Source organism: Molothrus aeneus, chromosome 2 (assembly GCF_037042795.1).
Source record: "Molothrus aeneus isolate 106 chromosome 2, BPBGC_Maene_1.0, whole genome shotgun sequence".
Lineage (NCBI taxonomy): Eukaryota > Metazoa > Chordata > Aves > Passeriformes > Icteridae > Molothrus > Molothrus aeneus.
Window position 1 is genome coordinate 91,284,410 of NC_089647.1, and position 23,010 is coordinate 91,307,419.

At 41.9% G+C, this 23,010-nt stretch overlaps 1 protein-coding gene across 8 annotated transcripts in view; it reads right to left on the reverse strand.

The window, feature by feature from the left end:
• MCF2L (MCF.2 cell line derived transforming sequence like) overlaps window positions 1-23,010 on the reverse strand; it is a 146,000-nt gene that overhangs the window by 105,992 nt on the left and 16,998 nt on the right. The window contains exon 1 of one of the 8 annotated variants that reach the window (XM_066545301.1): window positions 21,947-22,022. The exons of 5 other annotated variants lie outside the window; for them this stretch is intronic. Coding sequence is in view for 2 of the 3 variants with exons in the window: in XM_066545299.1 (XP_066401396.1) it covers window positions 16,965-17,043 (79 nt within the window). In the remaining variant the exon portion in view is untranslated. Of the gene's footprint in view, window positions 1-16,964; window positions 17,327-21,946; window positions 22,023-23,010 lie in introns of those variants that run through there. 2 more of the 8 variants (XM_066545299.1, XM_066545304.1) reach the window with 2 other exon arrangements.

Genomic DNA, 23,010 nt, shown 5'->3' on the forward strand with positions numbered 1-23,010 from the left:
ATGGAACTATTGAGGAAGAGGGACACAAGTGCTCCCACTAAAAGACTGATACTGAGAACTTGGTTTCAGGGATGCAGCAGTAGGGATCTTTAAGGAGGGTGATCTGCTCCAGAAAGTTGGCATCTCTTCCAGGTGACAATTACTCCATCCACCATGTCATATATACTGTCCCTGTGCATTTAAACTGAATGTATTTTAGTCTCTGCACACATCCCATCCTCCCCACAGAAAAAGTCATTTGCTTCCCAAACAATGTCCAGGATTTCACCTGGGTGGCTGACAACAGTTAGCAGAGCAGGATGTTCATGAATCAGTAGTGGAATGCCAAACCCAAGGACAGGACCATCAAGGGAGCTGGACCTCTCCTTGTGCAATCCAACACAAATCAGGGACATGGTCATAGGAGTAATCTTTACTCAGATTTGTGATGTGTAGGCCACCAGCCTCAGGTACCACTATCAGTTATGTACAGGTCTGCCTGGGATATTTTTTATTTTGTATCCCTAAATACAAGCAGGGCATCTGGAAAGCATTATGCAAACAGTCCTTCTCCTTCAGAAGAACGTATGGGATTCCCAGATATATCCCAGGAGTGAGAAGCAGGTAAGAAAACAAAAAAAGCACAGATACTGCAGTGCATGTTAAATATATACAACACTCAAATATTTCAGAACTCCCCAGCTGCTCTCGAATCAAAATAAATTCAGATCAAAACCAAAGTAGTATCAGAGAAAAGGGCTCTTACTGAGTGCAGAAATTTTGCAGAACACAGGTTTAACTTTACTTTATAAGGCTATTTATTAAACCACAAATTATACTCTGCTCTGCTTTGCAGCTACATGTCTGGACTTTGCTGCTGTTCTGGATACTAATAATATCTTGCCACATTTCCCTATGTACAATCATTTAATTATCTTTAAACATTTAAAACAATCTGTGACAACTACTACAATATATACTACATGAATATGGGAAAAAACCAAACACAGTAAATAACTAAAAGAAACAACTGGCTACTAGGAAAATTGACAAATAAATTATTTTAAGTTGCAAGATCTAGAAGCCATCATAGAGTCAGTATGTCTTGATCCATTTAGAGTGAGCTGCAAAATTTTCTGCTCTGCCACAATGGCACTGGAGCACCTGTACACCTTGCTGCAAAGGTTTTAACTTGCAGGAAAGCTTCTAACACTGCAGGATACCACCAAAATCCACCAGCCAGCCAGGCAACAGATCTGATGTGCCCTGTCTCTGTACCTATGGACACAGGAGACTCCTGAACCCCTCCATCCTGGATCATCTCTGCTGTTGGAGGCATTCAAGACTCAACTAAGCATGCCTCTAATAAGCAGATTAGCTTTGAGCTGGTGGTTGGACAAGATGATACCCACAGAAGCCCTCTCCAATCTAAATTATTCTATAATCATCTGGTCCATTTAGCTCCCTTGCTGTTATCCAGTTGTGTTCACTGCTTTGATTCCCACAGAGGAAAAGGGAACCATTTTCCGTGGTTAATTTATGTTGGTTGTTTCAATTTCCTTGTGAATAAATAATTTAGCAGAATTTTATCTTCCTCATTTTAGAGTTATGTGAAGAGGCCAAGTGGTAAATTAAAACATTAAATTATTTACAAGTTGTATACACATGCGGGCAGATAAATGGTGCATCATATATTTAACAGTTGTTAGAAAGTACAAAAACAATAGGCATGACAGCCTAAGTCTTTTGTCTAAGGACAGAAAAGTAATCTTCAAGTTTGTGTTAATTTTTTCAGGCATAAAAAAAGGCTAAAGCAAATGTATTAAGGGCAGATCCAAAGTCTGGACAAACTTCAGAGCTACCAGATTAAGCAGTTTCTGTCTGCAAATGAAGGAATGAGGCTCCATTGCCCTGCTGGCAAAATTCTTCACAAAAGGCAATTAAAACCTTGTTCCATGTTTTAGAAAGATGGAATTGAATAAATCATAAGTGTGCAGAACTGTCAAGTGTTGGCAGGTGATCAGGTTATCACAGACTGGGAGAATAAATTAAAAATTCATTTGTAATGGGTGGACAGTGCTATTAAACCAACAAATCCTAAGTCCTCAAGTCTCCAATTACCAACCCTATTCAGTTTGCTTGAATAAAATATTGCATCTTCTTATTTTGGTGCTCAAGAAATAAAGAACTAATATTAAACTGCTGAATTTTTATACAACTCCAAATAACCTCTACACATGATGAAGACAAGAACAGGAAACAGAATTCCTCAAAATTCAACCTTTCTAAATGTATTTACTGCCTTATACACGCAGCTGAACAACTTCCTTCAAATAAAACTTAACCAGAAATAGGTTTGGAAAATGGAAATAGTTTTGAAGCACCATGCTCTGAGTATTTTCTACACAGAAACTGCAAAGCAGAGCAAAATACCACTACACTTCCCCCCCACCCCCCATAACTTCACATTCTTCTTGAAAACTGATTTAAAATATATTTCTTTCTTAATGTGCATATATTTTACACAAAGACCTTCTGTTAAAATTCATCTGGCTATCTGAACCCCCCCTTCCCCTGAATGCACACAGAGAGACATAGTCATTAAAGGATTGGCAGAACAAGATCTCCTTTCTTTTCTGAAGGGGGCCCTTCCAACAAAGGATCTCCAAAAGTAGCATTTATTGTTAGGTGCTGGGTGATGCAATCTTCATTCATCAGCAGTAAAGATTTAGGATCTGCTTCCTCCACATCCTAACAAGAAGACACATCTCTTATCCACACTGTATTAGCATTCTTCTGCCCTCTGTTTCTAAAAACTCTTCTGGCATGTCACTGCCTTTAGGTTCAGCAGGAACTCCTTTGAGCACCTACAAGTAGCTCCACCACAGCCAGGAGGTCGTTTTCTATCCATAGGGTGTTCAGCACACAAGCTCTGGTGGAATGACAGCATGTGAAGGGGTTAAAGCACCTGCAGCCTTGGGGCTTGCCACAGCTCCCAGAAACACTCAGTCTGGTCTGGAGCTCACTCCTTTCCCTGATGCAAGCCCCGGCCTCCTCTCACTGGCAGAAAAACCACCAGGTGTGGGAGGTAGAAGGATCCCCTGCAGAGCACAGGGGGCTGCTGGCACAGGGTGGACACCAGCGCACAGCTTGGGGAAGGCTGGTCAGAGACTGCAGCAAAATGGAAAAGGAGGCTGAACAGAGTCAACTTCCAGTAAAAGGAGGCTTGTGGAAGGAAAGGAACTTGGTACTGGGGACTGAAAGAAGTGAGGGCAGAGGAGATACAGGCACTGGAGGGGAGGAGGTGTGGTGTGAGGCTGGGTGCAGCAGATGGACATCAGGCCAGAGAGCTGAGGAGGGACCTGCTTAGGACAGCAGTAACAGGAGCAGAGGCCAGGATGAGAGGTAACCTCTCAGGACTCTGAGGAGAGGAGAAAGCACCTCTACCATGCAAAGGAAACTGCTCCTGGCTTTGCCAGAATGCTCCTGTGCTTCCTGCTCTGTGCTGGGGACTGAGCCTTCACTTGGAGTAGCTGCTTTGCTGTAGCATCTCGGAGGAAACAGGTGAGGAACACTTGGGATCATCCTGTTCATATTGCATCGATACAGAAATGCTGCCTAGCATGCAGGCAGGGATAGAAAGGGAGCATACATCTGCAAACAACAAATCATAATAAGAAATAACATAATTACTGTTTATTTTGACAAGTTTTGATAGTTTATGGGTGCAATTTTTAATAAAGTATAAAACACAATGCCTTGGGTGAGAGACCTACTCTTTCATGATCTAATAGCAGACAGAGCTAAACCCACAAGGCCTCAAAGGAGCAAACACTGGGCAGTCATACAAACCTAGATGTATCTTGTTTCCTGTTCAGAATAAATCTCATGCCTTAATTCTATGATTTAAGGCATTTTTCCAACTGAAAAATTAAATTTAAGAGCTTGAATATATTCTCATCAAACTGCAACACAAGAATTGATAGCAGACATGAAGTATAAAAATACACATCCCATATTAACTTTGCAAATATTATAAATTTATAATAAAAGTTAATAAACAGTAAATGACTGAAATGTTCTCAGATAACATTCAAGATTAATAATTTAGCACTGAAAAATAAGTTGCTATGAATATAGACTTCCAAATGAAAAGACGAGCATCTCATAAGCCTGTTTCATATCAAGGCTAGAAAAATAGCTGCCACAACAATGTTTTTTGCTTGGACAAATGGCAAATCTTAACAATACTCGAAGCTCTCAACAGATGGCTTGCAAAAAATCAAAAAAGGTGTCTCATTAAAAAAATATTTCTAGCTCTTATCATTGCAGCTGATTGCTTACATACTTGAAAGTTGTTACTAATATAGTGTATATTTTGTCTCTAGTTTAAGCAAACTTTTTTCTCTGATTTTGGACTCAGCTAAGGCAAATCTGTAAATTGATAAACTGAACTACAGAAAGAAAGTAAAATGAAAGTCACAACAAAGTGTCAATTTTTAGACTCAGATTTCAGCTTTCAGACTCAGCTTTCACTCAGCTTTCAGCCTTGTGCCTTCCCAGATCACCATCCCATGACATTTGTTTCTTTAGATATAGTGCAAGATGAAAATGCAAAGGAAACACAGTCTAAGTCAGTCACTGGTTGCACCTCTATCCTATTTACTCACAAGGTGAGTAAAAAATGTGGCACTTGAAGAAATTCTGGTATTGGTTTACACATACTAGAATCTGAATTTCCCTGTAATTTCTAACTACACAGTTTTGTTCTTTGAAGTAAAACATCACATATTTAAGAGGTGTGAAAAAATTAGGAGTTTGGATAAGTAGTACCAAAAAAATATAACTATTTCTACCTTTCACAACAATCAAATAAAATCTTGTGTGAAAACAAACTGTGTGCAGATATCACACCTTGAAATTAGTTACAGGCAGGGGACAGAATGAACAGAAATGTTTCTATTTCACACAACATGGAAGACTTGGAGCCTGATACTACACCTACTGAAGTGAACTCCAGGATAACTGGTGAGCTCAAAATTCAATTAAATCTTGACAGAAGCATGCACCAAGAAGTGAAAAGACTCAGTTGAGAAACGGGGCTTAATGGGCAGATCTGTGCAGAAGTCAAGTACCTGCAGTAAGGTAATGAGCAGACCAGGCAGTTTCTCTCTGCTCTGCCAGTCAGCAAACCAGCAGCCATAACATTCAACACCCATTTCAGATCTGAAGTTAACCAAGGCAGTAAACTCCTAAAGAGATGATTGTACTTGATTCAGTTATCCAGGAAACACAAATTAGGGGAGATGGTAACAGGAGTTTCACCATTTCTTCTCTTAGTTAACTGCAGACTGCTAGTGAAGGAGCAGTCATGCCCCAGCCCTGTTCCTCCAGTGCCATGGCCATGTGTTCTCACTCTTGCCCTGGTATTAGCTCAAATCAAATGACCTCAGGATGAGGCAGGGCAGGCTGCAGACATGACAGTGAGCACACTTCTCTCTCCTAAAAAGAGGCAAATTTCTGTTTAATCAACTGGCAGTTTAATGGTTCAAACCACTGCAAGGTACCCATCTCTCACCTGATACAAGAGAAACCATGGGAAGCCAAAGGCAATGGAGAGAAAAAAAGTAGACGTGCTCAGAAAGTGGTTTGGAATGACTGTTTTGAAAAACCTTAAAAAATCAAAAACTTTATTAAAAATCATTGCTGTTGGGTTTTTTGTTTGTTTGGTTTTTTTAAAATGGCCTCATTTAGTAGGTAACAGCAACATGGTTTATTATTAGCAGTCAAACTGCTGCTTGACAATAGAAACTTCTGTTTGTGGAAACTGCAGTTCTGTTGACTGGACATGTAACAGCTGTCAGAACGTAATAAGCTCACCCAGTGTTGACTCTACACCATACAAACCCACAACTCTGCATCAAGTATGGCAAAATGTGATATTTTACATCATTTTTCACACAATTTTTTAAAATATAGGGGGGAAAAAGTGACAAAGATGGAAACTAAAACATTGGAGCAAAAATGCTATTTCATGTCTTTACTGTTCATAACATAATGTTGGTTGCTTGCTGATAGAAGCAGCTGAGGTGAAGACCAAGAGCAGGTACCAGCCCTGGATATCTGAGTTCACAGAGAGTGGGCACTGGCCAGACCCTCCCAGGCTGCCTCCACAGGAGACAGGTGCTGCTGGTTCCCTGGGCTCCACCCCTGCCGTGCCCTGGCTTTATCAGGGAGGAGATGCGCAGGTGCCAAGCTCTGCCTCACCCTGCTCCCTCCCCTCCCACCTCTCCTCACCTCGAGGAAAGGAAACCCAGGTGACTGAGCTGGGCAGGAGCCACAGCCAGACTCTCACCTCTGCAAGCAGAGGACTAGACCTGCCAAGAGATACATGGGACACACCCCCCTTCTTCTCCCTAACAAAAACACTGCTTGAAGCCCACTGGCAGCACTGTGCAGTGATGTGCCTGACCTTATTTCTGCTGGGAATGTTCCTCCCTCCCTCATCAATTCCACCACGCTTGTCTGATGTTTCCTTTTCTGCTGTGTCAAATACAGATAACAAGTTACTCGAGGCAGGGATCTGTCCAGAGCAGTACAGCTCACCAGCGAAGGGCTTGGCAGGCTGTACAAAAAATGGAGCAGAGCAAATGACCAGCCTTTAAAACAAACACAATTTCACTTACTCAACACTTAATAACTTACTAAATCATTCCTTAATGTGTTATTAGCAATACATTTTAAAACCAGGCTTTGACCCCTCAAAATTCCTTTCTAAAGGCATAAATAGTTAGAAACAAGTTCTTCCCCCTGCAATTACCAATGCATTGAAAATTTTCAAAGTCTGAGGGCTCCAGCATTAATGATGCCATAAAATCAACCCAGACACTTCTAACAACTTTTTCTGGAGTACTTCTCAACTCCAGTACATTGTAGCCAGAGCTTGCTTGTGAAGCACCCTGATCCCAATGGGATGAAGGGGCCCTGATGGACAGGGCAGCCCTTGCAATCCCAGGCAGGCTGTGGGGCAGGGTTTGTGGAGAAACAATATCTGCACACCCCCAGCACAGCACCCAGAGTGGCCCTGCTCCCCACACAGGAGAGCAGCACAGAGATGGCAAGGCTTGAGAGAACCCCACAGAACCTAATGAGTAAAAATACCCCCCTGTAAGGCCAACCCACAGCTGATCTGCTGCCAGGAGCAGGGAGCAGAAAAAAGGGTTAGGAAAGAGAGGAGAGTAGTCGTACATGTCATGCTGCCTTTTCTTCCATAAGCATCTCTAAAATTGAATATTATAAACTACATTTGTTGCTATTTAAGGACACAGGTCTAGCTCTCTGTACCAGCCATGCATCACATGCCTCACATGTCAGGGAAACTTGCAGACTGGTTGTCAAACCAGCCAGACTGCTGGTCCAGGGCGGTGATACTGAGTGAGTGGGAAGGCTCCTCTCTTATAGCACTGCCTGCTCCTGCTTTCCCTCTCAGGCAGGATGCACACCAGAGAGCCACCAGCCACACTGCAGCTCAGGGAATGGCCACGTGCAGAAAGTCAGGAGCTACTTGATGGGAAAGGATGGGAGAGGAACTCCTAAGGGAATGTGGGGGAACAGGAGGGGCTTCTCTGCAATCCAAGTGCCAAAGGGTAACACCCACACCCCTTCCTGCCTTGGCAATCACACATCAGGCCTGTCTCAAATACCTGCATTTCCCTTCCAACTACTCTTGGATCTCTAAACTCTTACCCTCCTTTGGGGATAAAATTGAAATCCTGCCTCTTCCCACCATCTCCAATAATAATTCCCTGCAGTGTCATATGAATGCCAAGCAGAGTCTTTACTGAATTCTGCCCTAGACCATTGTCCCAAAAGAATCACTGTGGGGTTCAAGGGTGTTTAAAAAGAGTATCAAATAAAGCTTGGAGTAATTGTTCTGTTTCCATGTTTTAAAAGGCATGAGGTAGGATGCTGCAAAGTTTCCTCCTGATTTCCTGAAGGCTGAGTGGGAACTGTTAGTACTACTTTAACTTAGATAATTGCTAAGCACACCTTGCAAAATTAGCAATGTAGCAGTTAATGTGCACCTTTACTCTCTTTCTGCAAAATTATGGCAGCTCTCTGTGCCACCCAGACCTATTTAATTCCCTGTTAGATCAAAAATGTAAACAATTGCTTTGAAAAACACCTCCCACTGCCACACTGAAATAGTTCATCTTCTGTCTTCCTATAACAACAGAGCGAAGCAGTTTCTATTAATAACCCTCTCCTGCTCCAGGCTTTGTGGTCTCAAAGAAATTCAGGTATACAATTTTCAAAAGAATTGACTTTGAAACAATGATGGCACTGAAGTCAGATGCAGATTGCAATGTCCTTGAAAGGCAAGTAAAGCATGAGCTGGGAGTAAGAAGCACTGAAGAGACTCAGCAGAAGGAAATGACAAAAGTATGGAATTAAAAAGCAAAAAAACCCTATGTGTTGGTTAGTATTTTTTTCTTACCTTTACTTCACAAGTGATTTATCTGATGTGGAAAGGTCCTTTTTATTTTTCCTGTCAGCTGTTGGCAGCATTTTGAAAACCATCAACAACTTTGATGACTTCCTTTTGATCCCTCCAGTGCAATCAGATGCTCTTTGCCTCTCTTTACCTTCAAATCTTTAATATCAGAACTCCAATGTACATCCCACAGGTCACTTGCAGCCTCAGCAGCTGTTGCACAGAACCCAGAAATGGAATTTTTGAGTGTGGCTGTCCTCAACAAAACCACCTGTGCCAGGAACATAGTAAATGTCTGGGTCCTGAGCAGACTGGAGCTATCTCATAATTAGAGCCTAGCATGCACTCAAGCATGAATAAAGTAATGATGATGAATTTTCATCACTCTTGTGATTCTGTGAATGTAGGTCATATTCCATCCTAACCACTGAACATAAAGTTATTATTTTTCAGACAGTGTATTATGCAGACCCAGCTTCGTGTCCTACTAAATGCCCATCTATGAGCAAAACATCCAGGGAACTTTTTTATATCACCTCATTTCTGCCAGCTTTTGGTTCTCATCCAAGCTGCATAACCAAACATACCTGTTTTGCTTCCTTAGCCCATCTTTCCCCTTCTCCCATTGTCAACACTCCTCAAAGTAAGCTGGAAAAATCCCTTTTCCAAACATAAACATCCTTTCTTATCTACTTTATTTCACTGAATGTTTGGGTGAGACCTTTAATTTTGCTTTTTAAGTATTATAACAAGAATAGAGTATTTTATATAAATGTACTTTGCCATTACAAACATGCTGAAAGGCTGAGTAAAGTGTCTCAAAAAAGTGAAATGCTAAGTAAGAAAGCATCAAGCTTCCTTTTATAAATCCATTTGGTAATAACAACCAAGTTCCAGACTCAGCTGGAGACTGAAAACAAAAGCCAGCAGAAGAATTACCCAGTGTTTGGAGAGAGGAATTCATGTATGTATCAACAAGAGGATACAAGATGGGTAAATTTTGTCCTCCCTCCCACACCTGAGACACTTGAGAGCTCAGGCACTTCTCAGGGGTAGACAGGAAATCAGAACAACCCACTCAGCTTTCACCTCACCACATGAATTACCAAACGACTCCTTTCACTGCAGTGAATCTGAAAATTGCAAATATTAAGATAATGGAAATAGAGAACAACCAATGCAAGTACAAATATTCCACAGGAGCAGGATACAGAGCCAGAAGGAACATTTCAGCTTGGCAGGGCCTTTCACAGCAGTTGCTTCAGCAGGCATCGTGCCTGCCGTGACATACGCAAGGTAAACAGAGAAAGAGGAAACAAACCAGTCACACAACACACTGGTTCATGTGGTTCATGGGCCAAAAGCTGATACAAGACTGGTTTTACAAAGCTCTTGTTCAAACACAAGGCATATGACATGGATTAACCTCAAATGACCAGCTAAGTATGGTTAGCTAACCTAACCACAGGGTTACCTGGGAGAGAAAACCAGCAGCCCAGGACAAAATAGTGACCAAGGGAAATAACTTTATTCATCCCAGAAGCCAGACACAGGAGTGTTTACAAAAAAGGCTGCAATTTATCATTTGATATTTTTAACTATGAAGGCTGTAGCCTGAAGTGTAATTTTTAAAATCAGCTATGTGTATTCTCATCAATTGTTATTTATATAAATTATCTTGGTGTTTCATATGCAAAGCCACCCTCCCTTTAAATCCATCAGCTGATAGGCAGGAATTGAAAGAAAAGGAAGATACATTTCTGGCTCAACAAGAATTGAGACTTTAAAAGAACTAGGACAGTCACTTCTCGGTGCAAATTTTCTGCCTGCCACATGAAATGCTGAAGGCAGAAAGACTTTTAGTAAAACTGTCACTTAGCAAATGCCTCAAGCACAGGAAGGGTGACAGCATGCACAGCCCTGAAGTAACAGCACAGGTGAAAAACAGGAGCTTACTTATTGCACAGCAGTGCAGTTCTCAACTTGCCAAATACCTGTTTGCCCAGATTATCAATTTCAAAAAGGCTGACTGCTGCCAAGCAGAATTACACACCAAAATCTTCAAAACCTTGCAGTAGCATGCTGCACTGTGCTTTATCAGCTCACCACAATTTGAGTGCCACATTCTACTAGGAGTCTCCCTTGCCCTGTGTCCTCAAAGGGGTTTAAGTGCCTAAGGGACCATCACACTGGCTCCTACCAAGCTCAAACACCATCAACCTTCACAGGAAGGTAGAAACATTTGCTTCTCCATTTCAGCTTTCTCCCTTGCTGAAACTCACAGCCAGTTACACCTTTGTGTGACCAAGTTTAACATTTCTTCATTGCAGCAAGGGTTTCATTGTGTTCCACTCCCAGCTGCTCCAGGGAACCATGTGGGAAGCCCAACAGCAGCTCCATGCCTCTAGAACACCACGACTCAAATAGCACTTCCTGTCAGTCATCAAAAAATTTAAAGTATTATTACAAAAACTCAAAAGCCACCAAAAAAAACCAGCTGAGGCAGACTGAGGATATAACTAACACCCAAGACTGCTGTAAGTAAGGGGATCTGTTGTCCAAAACTGCCCACTCTGTGCAAGAACTCAACCTCCAAGATCATGATTCCATCTCTACCTGCACACAGGACTATGTGCTTAAGCTGACTGTTCCACAAGGCATGAGGAGGCTGCACCCATGTGCTGTTAAAGGCAGTGTTAAGGGCTGGACTTCCAGACAGTTTGCATCACCACAAAGCTGCATTCCTGTGTGTGCTGAGCCAAGTGGCTCATGCTTGAGCTATGTAGTTGTGGGGATAAGTAACTGGAGAGAAGTCAAAATAGCTAACACAGTATTGCAGGGTTAACTCAAGAGACCTACATGACATTTATTCATATAAAAGCATTCAAGATCCTGTTCTTTCTGTCCAAAATGAAAGCTGCTACTTAATGGGACAAGACAAAAGAAACAGTGGAACTAAGCCAGATATTGTAAAAGAGCAGGCTCAAACTTCCAGCTGAAATGCAGTGTTTCAGATACTGAAAATCTTAAGAAGTTGTTGGAGCTGACACACAAACAACAAAATCTCAGGTAGCTGGCCTAATCTTCCTCATTAAATGAAAAAGTGAGTGACCCAAATGCCTCCTACTCCCAGATTTTGGCCTACACATCAGCTTAGAGCAAACACCTTGAAGACAGCTCAGCCTGTGTTACATGCAGACACTGTCCCTGCTCTGTGCTGCTCCTTCTCTGCAGAGGTTTCCTGTCATTTGATATGCACGAGGTAATCTTGCAGCTTGGCTCTCTGGGGTTGGAAGCGTGGCAAGCAGCTGTGCCAGGCACTCCTGCCAAGAAAATATTCTGACACACCATGGTTGTAAAAACACATCAAAGAAAAAGGCTTTTTTCTTCTTTCATATCACTAAGTACTTAAGTCCCAGCAGGGCTCTCCCAGCTCTGCAAGCTTTAAGTATATATACTCCAAGTCCATAAACTGAAGAGGAGACGGACAAATATGCACCCCACAATCCCCTGAAAAGCCATTCTAAATGTGCCATCATTTACTGTTTAATATCTATTTTTGGATATGAAGTCAGTGATAGCTGGGGTTTTTTTGGAAGGGTTGGGGAAGTTGTATGTAAAAGAAAAAAAAAACCTATTGTGATGAAGTGTTTTGGGACACAATATTTAAGCAATAATAGTTTGGTTAAAAAAAAAATGTAATAAACCTTAATGTTGATCAAAATATTTTTTTCAGATTTCCAAAAAAGCAGCCAGCACCTTTTAATAAGGACGATTCTGTTGCCATCTCTGAACTTACTCCCACTAGTTTCACTAGATTCAGCTGTTTCAGTAGTAAAATAAAGAGTTTGGTTTAGGCCAGAATATGACAAGAAATGGATGCCATGCAGGTGCTCCCAGGATCTGTGACACTGCCATCTCACAGAAAATATGAGCAATGCACTCCTAAATGCTTGTGTCTGTTCAACTGCAGCACCCATCCTTACTTTTAAAATTTTAAACTTCATGTTAGGAAGGGCATGCCTGCTTTTTCTACTTTCAGCAGAAAAGCTGAAACAAAGGGCAAGCAAGTTAATACCAGCAGAGGCATTCCCCACTACTGCTAAAGGCCACCTGGGTGCCCACAACCTGCAGATTTCAGAGCTCTCACACGGATCTCTCCAACTCTCCAACACAGAAAGCTGACAAAGTTGCCAAGTAGTAAATCAATGCCTTCATGCTCAGACCTGCCTGCTTGCCAAATTAACAGAAGCATACAGAGCACTCTGCCACATGGAGAAAGACTTTTTGAGTTCCCAAAGTTGAAAATCAAGCGAACCAAGGACAGAAGCTACAAGGGTAAGAAAGAGCAGGCAAGCTCACTACAGTGTAGGAATAGGGAGGACAGGACACACAGAACAGATCCTTCCAAGCTGCCCACAACTTTAAAATGTCCCTTCAGTATGCCTGAGGATGTTCCTGTCCTTGCAATAATCTAACTCACCCCAGTGATTCTGGGTACTTGGAGATGGTGTGTGAGTTCCTTCCTCCCATATCTGTGTCTGATTTGTCAAGACAGGTGAGCCAGCCTTCAAAGCTTCAAAAGCCTGCCTGTCAAGAACAGAAAGCCAGGGAAATGTAATGTAAAGTTTGGGCCCAAACTGTGACTAAGACTGAAAATGCAGAGCTACTGAAAAGTGACTGAAATGGCTATGGGACATTACCTGCACTTAAAATGCCAGCACTGCACACAGATTTACTGAGGAACCACATGCTTTCCTTCTTTGGTTTGCAGATGTTTCTTCTTTCTGCAGAGCATTAAAATTGTGTTTGAGGAGAGGAAACAGATGGTAGCTGCTATAGTGGCACTTTTCCAAGGTGGAAAGAAACCATTATAGTGGGGCTTCCACAAGCTTAAGGCTGGGAATGTCAGATTTGTATTGCCTGTTTGCACAAACTAAACACGCCACAGCAAGGCTTCCAAATGATGCAAATGTAGAGAAGTGGCTGACACTGAGAGCTGGTGCCTTAACACTGTTTGTGTGTCAGTCAGAGCAAAAGGAGTCCTAAGCAGAATCCCCACAGCAGTCAGTGATATGGACAATCCATGAGGTCCCAGGTCAGAACTGTTTATCATCTCAGGCTTCAACCTCTGAGCTACTGCTCCATGGGAGGGGAAGTCCTGCCCATAAAGAGAAATTTGTGGAAGAGGGTTGAATTTAACATAGTAACAGAACTGAAAAAGAAGAAGAAAAATAAAAACTACAGGAGGGGCTTCTCTGCAATCCAAATAAAGAGAAATTATGCTATTATCCATCAAAACAATAGACATGGAAAAAATAGGGTTTTGTTTTTCAGTATCGACAGTGATTTCACAGGTTTTTTTCTGAAATAACTCCAAAATTCTAATGGGGAAAAAAAACCCAGCCAGAGAATTTCTTTAAATTATTTCTGCCTTTTATGGATTTATATGAGAACAGCAAAAGCAATTAGTCTGCTCATCCAAGTCTAGGTGGCCATTTGATAGAGGGAAAGTGGCTAGGAAGACTGAGGAGCATATCTGGGAAAAATAAAAGATGCCATGTGAACACCCTTTACAGTTGTTGGGAAAGTGTAGGGCACAAGGTGATTTTGAACTGTGGAGCAGAAGTCAGAGCTGGAACATGAAGCAGATGATAGTATTAGACTAGGGAGCATGATTTTGGCAGCTAAGTATATCCAGAAGGAGAAGATAATGTAAGGTGCTGGAGAATAAGGTGAAGGTGAGGAAAACAAGAAATAATCAATCAAAGCTTTGCCAGAGAAAGCTGTCCAGATTTGTGAAATGTGGCATAGGAAGGCACTTGAGGGACTCAGTGAGAGGATCACACATTGCTATGAGAGTAAGAGAGGTCATAACTTACCATGGGGGCTGGGAATGTGAGTAAAGCGGAATTTGGTCAGAGCAGAGGGAGCAGGATCTCTAAGGCAAATGCTGGTGTGGCAGTGAGGGATGAGTAGCCCAGAAAGGTTTGTGAGTGCCAGACTGACACAGGGGACTTGCCAGTGGGAAAGCAGCCAGAGGCACAAAGGCTGCTCTGGCAGAACAGTGAAAGATTACGGACACACCCAGATTTACCACTGCTAACGTCAGGCATTGGGAGATGCCAGGCTGGGAGCTGAGCTGCTCCAGGCTCCCTGGCCCCCAGGAACAACCAGCACACCTCAGAAGGCGGAAGAACTTCCCTTCTTAACATGCCCCCTCCTTCTCTCTGTTCAGCACACTAGGGTTTTAGAATTCCTCTTCTGACTCAGAAGCTTAAAACTACCTGGGATAAATCTCTGTCTGCCTGCAGCATAATACAGAGGGGGAAATAAAAACGAGCTAAGGAAGAAGAACAGGTTTTTGGGTTTTTTTCCTAGAATCCTACAAAGGAGAAAATCCCTTGATGCGTGAAGGTGGGCAGCTGTACCGGGGAAGCCAGGGGAACCTCGGCATTTCAATTACTCCTGAGCACAGAGATATTGAAAAAGTCTAAACATGATCTTGGGCTGTTAAGGAAATCTTTGCTTACAAAAGGTTTCTGAACCAACAGAAATGCTGTGAAGGCAGACAGAGGATAATCAGACCCAAGGACAGTGTACAGCCCAAGAATAGGAGACAGCCAGAGAAACTGAGCAACCTGAAAGCAGCAAGGGGGGGAAGGGGTGAAGGAAAAAGGAAACCTGAAACAGTCACCTATAAATACAACCAGTGGCTGTATAAAAGCACTGCCTGTGGCCTGAGAATACCTGCATAAAGATTATAACAGAGAGGAAGAAAGAGAAGGGGGAGGAGAGAGACCAGCTAAATCACATGAGTATGAAATTGCCTGTAAAGGCTGCCTTTTCTCTCTTTTTTTTTTCTTTAAATATGCAAGTTTAACAAGCTAAAAACCAGCACATGGTCAGAGCTGCCAGCAAGTATGCAAACAGCATTTGGAGCTGTTGGTGGCTAACATGAAGGTCACAGTGTACCTGCAGCTGCACAGCTGAGAGACAGACAGTGAGTGTCACAGGCAAACCTCCCACTCTGGAGCCTTCCTCTCCTTCAGCTTAGGAAGAAAAGGCTCCCACATTCACAACCAAATCCAGCACACATTCTTAAAATTTATCTTGCCACAAAAAAACTAGATCAGCATTTTCATGGGAGTGGAAAAAGTAATGTACAAATTACTAAAATAAACTGCAACAGACAGTATGCCCTAGCAAATATCAGTCTGGCTTTCTTCTTAAGCATTCAGAAAACCAAAACAGGAAATGAAACAAATATGCAGATATTTAATAAAGACATGTTTTGAAAATAGGAAGATAATCAACAAGAAAAACAAGGGAGGAGAAAAAATGTGTATGTGACCTTTACTTGTAATTTAATGCTTGTTCTTGTCAGATCAAATCTTGTTCCCCCCCCCAAAAAATGTTGTTAAGAAGGTAAAATATCTTTTTTCCCTATCCAAGAAAACAGAAGCAGCTGATCTGTTCATTCCATATTTGTCTTTTAATCAATGTGTTCATCAGCCTACAGCATCAGCCATCTTGCTAATTATCTGCTTCCACCACATGGAAATTGAAAAAGATGAAAAAGTCACCCTTAGGAAACAGCAGACTAGGAAAAGGGGAAGATAAATTCCAAGTTTTGATACAGCAATGAATAGTACCATATAATATTCTGTATTTTCAAATCACTGTTTTGTCTCACATGACAAGAAGATGCAACACTTCTGTAATCTGTCAACCAAGAATAAAGAGTAAACCAAACAGTTTCAAAGGATGCAAAAACCACCTCTCTTGTCTTTCCAGGTAACTTTTTATTCTGAAATATGTTCACATCTCTGCATGAGCAATAGCCAGGATAACACTTCTAGATCTAATCAAAGATCACCTCATCGTGCACTGCTTCTTAGTTCTAGTTTTGAACACACAAGCATTTACATTTTCAACAAATAAAACAATCTCAGAAATTTTCATAATATTTCTACAGTGCTAAAACCATTTTAGGAGATCTGGTCTAATTTTTAATCCATACAGATGTAAAACTACATTTAGCAGGATTAATTCATGCAACTCTTCCTTCTCATGGAAGTGCAATTTAGAGCCACCCAAAATACTGACTTGCAGTGCTTACAGTTAGCTCAGCTTTTCACTGCTCCATATCAGACCCATTTCGCTAGACAAATCTGTAATTCCCCCAATTTAGGTACAGCCGAGTCAGATAAAAAGGGAATCAAGACCCATTTAGAGGACATGACTGGGCTAACAGCTACTCAAAATGATGTTCTAAAGCATGCTTCAGGAATAACTAAGCACTAAAAAATGTTAATTAGTGTTAATATCAATGAAAGTTTAACCTGCTGACAAAAGCTCTTAATGTTCTCTTTCCTATTAATGAGAGCATGCATAAAGAAAGCTAGTCGGATTGCCAGGATTTTCTGTAAATCCCACAAAATCACTAACAGCATCCACACAACACATCAAGACCAGCAGCTCCTCCTACCAGCGCACTGGGAAACCGCATTTAATCTTTGCATCAATTCTTCTAGGGCCATTTCTTCAATTTTCAGCCAGCATCTCATTCTCAGATAAAACAAAAAGAATCCACAGCAAGCCTGCCCCCTCTGCTCAAGGAATAGAGGAGGCAGGGGGAAAAAAGCCCCAGACCAGCCCGCTACAGCAGCGCTTCGCAGCCCTGCATTTCAATCGCTCCGCACGGCTCCCCTCGGCACAAAGGGAGGCAGGAGCCCACGTTCCCTGCTGGCAGAGCCTGGCCGAGGCGGGGACAGCCGGGCCGGGAGTGTCGGTGGCAGCAGGAGCGCTCCGCACTTCTCGCCCGCTGCCGCGTGTGGCCGGCCCGCAGCGCAGCGCCCGGACCCAGCCGCGATCGCTGCGAGGCGCTGGGAAGGGAAGGGCTGGGAAGGGCTGCGCTGCATCCCACGGGAGCAGCCGCGCTCGCAGAACGCCCCAGCCTCACTCACGTGAACGCCGGGGCTCCTCCACCTTCCTGCCAGATTGCTGCCAGGGTGGGCAGCTTGGAAGGAAAATACCTTCCCACTGACAACGTCAAGGAGATCCCGCTCTCACCAGTTCACGTTCGGTTTGGACCGGTCTTTTTGAAGGTTAAGGACTTCAGACTTCCTTTAAACGCTGTCGAATTTTCTTTAAATGCAGCTGTCTTCTGGAATCTTTGGAGGAGCCTGCTTAAATGTTGTGCCACAGCAGTCTTATAACTCTGTGAAATCTGTATTTCCACAGTAACTGTATTTCCACCTTAGGCAAAGGGGTTTCAGAGTCGGGCTCTGTGGACCCCTCAAGGTATATGGCAGCAGAACTACTGCAGAAGGCATCCAGGAAAACCAAACCTCATAAACTTCCACTTACTATAGAGGGTACAGTACCACTGGAAAACTTCCAGGGACACAGAAAAACCTACAAGACTGAAAGCAGTACAACGCTTCTCTATGCAACTGCACCTCATAATTGATTTCCACTGCTTTTATACAGACTGTTTTACAAGATTGAAACTATGATGCTTTTAACACTTTTTATTTCCAAAGATCATCTTGATGCCTACTAATCTCATTCTTGCAGGGTTTTGCTGATGGTGAATTTTGCTGAGTTCCCCCACTCTTCTAATCATCCCATTGGTTTTATCCTAATTTTTAACCAACATTAACGAATTGTCCATGGCTGAAAGAAAAAGAGATGTTTTTTCATTATGTTTAAAAGGACTGTGCTGTGTTAAGATAAAGATTCTTTTCTACAGATTGCATACAGCAGGTAAAAATAGCAGCCCTCCAGAGGTAGATAAGTGGACATCTGTAATGAGTTGTTCAGAACTCTCAACAATACTATTAGAGAGGATATGAACTAAAAAGAGTTTTTAAGAGGACCCATCAAATTATTTAGGCTTCCTCTGCCAATAAAATTAATTTAGATAATTCATTTACTACATTAATTCACATTATTTCCACTCAAAGTATGACAGGCCCACAGCAGCTCCATGTATTAGATATGACTAGAGCCATATATATTTCCATTTCAATATTAATAGAAATGACAAAATGAGGTCTTCAGTCAAGCTTTTCCATAACAAAATATTACCACTGAAAACCAGGATCTGTAGGCACTTTGTATGCAAAAAGTAATTTGTTTGTGACTGCCATTTGAGACTGCATTTATGCAAAGGAACAAGCGATGGGCAGCAAGACCACGATGACCAGACCAGGCTCGTGGCATTCTGGGGGTGACCCAGGAGGAACAAATGCATGAGAGATCTCTGCAGGTGCACTGGGATAGCTGAGGCTCATTATCAAACAAAAGCTGTGTGACCATATTGCACCCACAGACAGCCCAGGGAGAACTCCAGATGCCAGACAGCCAATGGGATTTGTTACTGCAGCAAGTTAAAGGCCTAAGGCATTTCTGCACATGCAAAACAGCAAAGCTCACCTGCAACATTACACTGTTTCCTGGTGCAGCAAGAAGTGCTGCAAAAGTACTCATTCATAAGCACCTACTGCAAGAGAAGATGACAGTTCAATCCCAGATTTCTCTGAGTATCCTGACTCAATTCAAGAATAATTTCAGGTTTTCCTTGGAGAATCAGCAGACTGCTTAAGCTTCCTATATATCCAAGTCCATCTTTCCATGGAGTTTCTCAGTGAAATAACAAACAAAAAGGAAGACAAAAAGTAGTGAAGAATTTTACCACATCAACCAGTCAACTTTCAGAATCACAAGCACATAGTAACTTACACTTGTGCAAAATGAATGGAGAACCCTAATACATTAGCTAAACCTCAGTTACACCAACAATGCCACTTTGTATATACTTTCTACACCTTCAAACAAATTCCAAACATGCAAAGTATAAGCACAGCACCCACATGAAAGGTTCAGTTAGCTGGGCTGAAAGTTAGTTTACCTAAAAGTGGGTTGTTTGTAATAATGTACTTGTTTAATCATTTTCATTCATGGAAATCAGGCAGCCTTGTCTTCCTGAGTAAGAGGCTTTGGCATAGCTTCTCTACTGAATGAAACAGAGAGTATTTCAAGATACTTAATCAAATGTGGGATTACGATCTCTGCTGGTTTGACACAGGATCATCCATGGCTTCATGAACAACCTTGAGGCAGACTAAAGAAACAGACCTTAAACTAACTAAAATAAACTCTTAACAGGAAGACCCAACTGAGCTCTCCTGCAACATGAAGCAATCCAGTATGTGACCATGAGCTATGTATGGAATCAAAACATGACTGTATCTCAGGGAAGAGCTATTGCAGTTTTCACTCTAAGTTTTTACTTGATCCCCACACCCCTTTGGATCATCATGACAACCATGCTACGGAATTAAACATGCCATTTCAGTCCCACACATTTCATGCCTAATTAGAATTTTATAGTAAAAGGACTGATGCCCAGTTCTAGCACTGAGAGTCTGTAAATACAGTAGGACATGTGGTAATTTTTCAGATATAATATGATTATTTTTTAAATTAAAAATTCAAGCTGCTTCTGGAATTCTGATTTTTAACTTCTGCTAATGTATTGTCTTCAGCAAAATATCTTCACCAGTCCCAGGCAAGCCCCTGCTGCAACAGAGGAATTCATAAAGACATTTGAGGAGTACACAACCTTTCAGTTCTGTCTTAGAAGTTAAAAATGCATTGGAAACATTTTTTGTCTACTGGTCTATTTCAGTGAAACTGCAAAGATAATAAGAGAGGCACAAATGTATTTAATTTAATCAATCGATTTCCATTGCTGCATGGGTATAATATTTGACCTGATTTGTATTGACTTTTTTCTAAACTTCTATTAGATTTGAAAGCTCCAACAACATAATTTCTTCCCTCAGTTCTCTACTTTACTCTGGTTTTGGCTGTAGTCTTCAGCAAATCCTGTTCAAACACAGCAGCATCACACATATTTTATTTCCAAACAGTTTCACTCAAATATGATGACCTAGTTTTTCAAGAAATGGTGGCTATTTTGAAAATGTTTCAGAAGTAACACTCAGCTATCCACTCATGTGGGGGGGCCAGACTGGTAACCATAAGTCATTAACATAAAATCATGTAATCAGTTTTGCTTGAGCAAATGATACTTTTAACAATATACCTAAAGACTTCTCTGCTAACTTTATGCTAATCTTTGTAATATCATCTATCAGTGAGTCTGAAAATTTAACTATGTGCTGTGTGAAAAACTGGTTTTGCTTAAACTACCTTCCTGGAAGTTTTCTGTGTGCCCCAGTTTCTCTTTTGTGAAGCAGTGGAAAAGAAAAAAAAAAAAAAAAACAACCAACCACAAAAACAAACAAACCCAAAAAAACCCTACAGGAAATAAACACTCTCTTTTCACATCCCCAAGCCATTCATGACTATACAGACTGCCACTGTAGGTGATATTATGTCTCCTCCAATTGCCTGTTTTCCAGACAGAAAATTTCCTACACTAATTAGTTCCTATTTGTATAAAAGCAAGCCCATACCTCTGACCGCCTGCTCCGTTCCTCCACGTACACTAATTCTACTCTAACAAAGGGAACAAACTGGACATGGTACTCCAGAAGCAGGCACAGCAGAGATTACTCAGTGACATAAGGATTTTGTTGTTCTCACATTCCCTCTCAGGGGTTTGTAATGTTTTGTTTGCCTTTCGGACCAACTCTGAATGCCAAGGGAGCTGCTGCTGTTTGCAGCGAACTACCCACAGCCAGTCAAGGTCTCTCAGTGAGGTTAACAGCTTAGCTTACAGGATAGCATTTTCTTTTCTCATCTGCATCACTTGTACAAGCAATTAATTTCACCTTCTCTACTGATCACTTAGCACCACCAATTTATCCTCCAACAGTTTGCACTCGGCACTGAATTCTACTATTTTGAATAAGTATTTTCACCGATTTGCAAATTTTCTCTTTCTACGCTTTTTTCCATTTCCAGTTCATTTAGGATTATGTTGAACAGCTGCAGGAACCCCTGCAGAAATCCCTTTCTCCACCAGTAACTCCCTCTCCACCCACAGAAAACTGACCACCTAAATCAACGCTCTATTTCTTATTTTTCAGTCAATTACTAATCCACAAGAGGGCTTCCAGTTTAACCCATGGAGCCTAAGAGTGGCTGTAGCATAAGGAAAATTATGCATTGACTATAAAGCAGGACTACAAGAAATGGAAGCACAGCGAGGTTTCCCTGCTGCCACTTCACACAGGCCCTGCCCCATCACTTGTGGCAGAGGGAGGAGGCAGAGCATATGGATGCACAGTTGTGCCTGTGCATCTGAATGCCCTGCCAAACATCCTTTACAGCTTATAGCGACGCCACAGGGTCGGCACCAGGCAGCCAAGCCTGCATGGCCCCACCCACCACATGCCCCAGAACTCTATAGACCGGGTGGGTGGGCAGAGAAACTGCAGCACCCGGGCACCACTGCTCTCCAAAGACACTGCAAACATAGCCAGGGAGACTTACCTAAGCTGGGCTTCTGCAGAGAGGGAAGAGACCCATTGAACGTGGTTTTTATAAATTCAGGTCCTCTCAGATCCTACCAAAAACTGCCACATACACCCACTGCACAAGGGTGATACTGATTCCCCAGTAAATCAAAGGGAAAGAAGAGGGAAACAGGACAGTTGATATGAAAGATCCAAACAGAAAATGCATTTTTAACATTTCAACCTCCTCTTGGCACGAGTTCTTCCTCCATGAAAAAAAGGGATTTTCCCTTTTATTTCCCTGAATGACTGAGTTCTCTTGGTAATCAGCCCAGTTAGGCTTTATTATGTAAAGCATCTGGGATTTGAAACTGGGATTCATAAGCAGAGATGGCAGTATTCTGCTTTTGGCAACACCTCACTCTTTCACAAGGAGAAAATTGTTCCTAGATTCACAATCTCAAGAAATACAGAGAACTTAGCAAATACATGGAGGAAGGAGGGAAACAAAAAAATCAAAGTTTTTCTTCTTAAAAACTTGATGCTCAAAACACTCATACAAAGCCTTGCATATGGGCAAGGTTCATTCATAACAGACTAAAGAAGCTTTCAGATGTGCAGGAGCAGTTAATAGAATAGTTCCATTAAAATTACACCTTCTTTAATTAATATATTAATTTACCAAATCTCCATCAAGTCCTCAGTGTCTCCTCAAACTCAATAAATTTTTCTTTGAGAAAGTATGTGCCATACAGAAGAGGTCCTGGCAGCTGCTCTCCAGGCTCCCTCATCTGGGATGTGTGATATCCCCACACAGGGACTAGGCTGAGGTGACACCCAGATCAAGTACTCAGCAGGAGGGGAAAAGCTTCACCTTCCCCTTCCTTTTCCATTATTGCTCATGGCTGAAAAGTAGTAAAAGATAGATGAAATGCAACAAACATACTCCTCTCTATTTGATTGCCTCTTCTCCAGTTTAGCCCAATCTTGCCACAATCCAGCTCCCTGTACTTTCAAGTCTTCCCCAAACAGCTTGCTTCCTCCCCCAGCAATTGCAATCTAGCCTCTCCTTAAAAAAAACCAAAATCCCTCCCCCCAAAA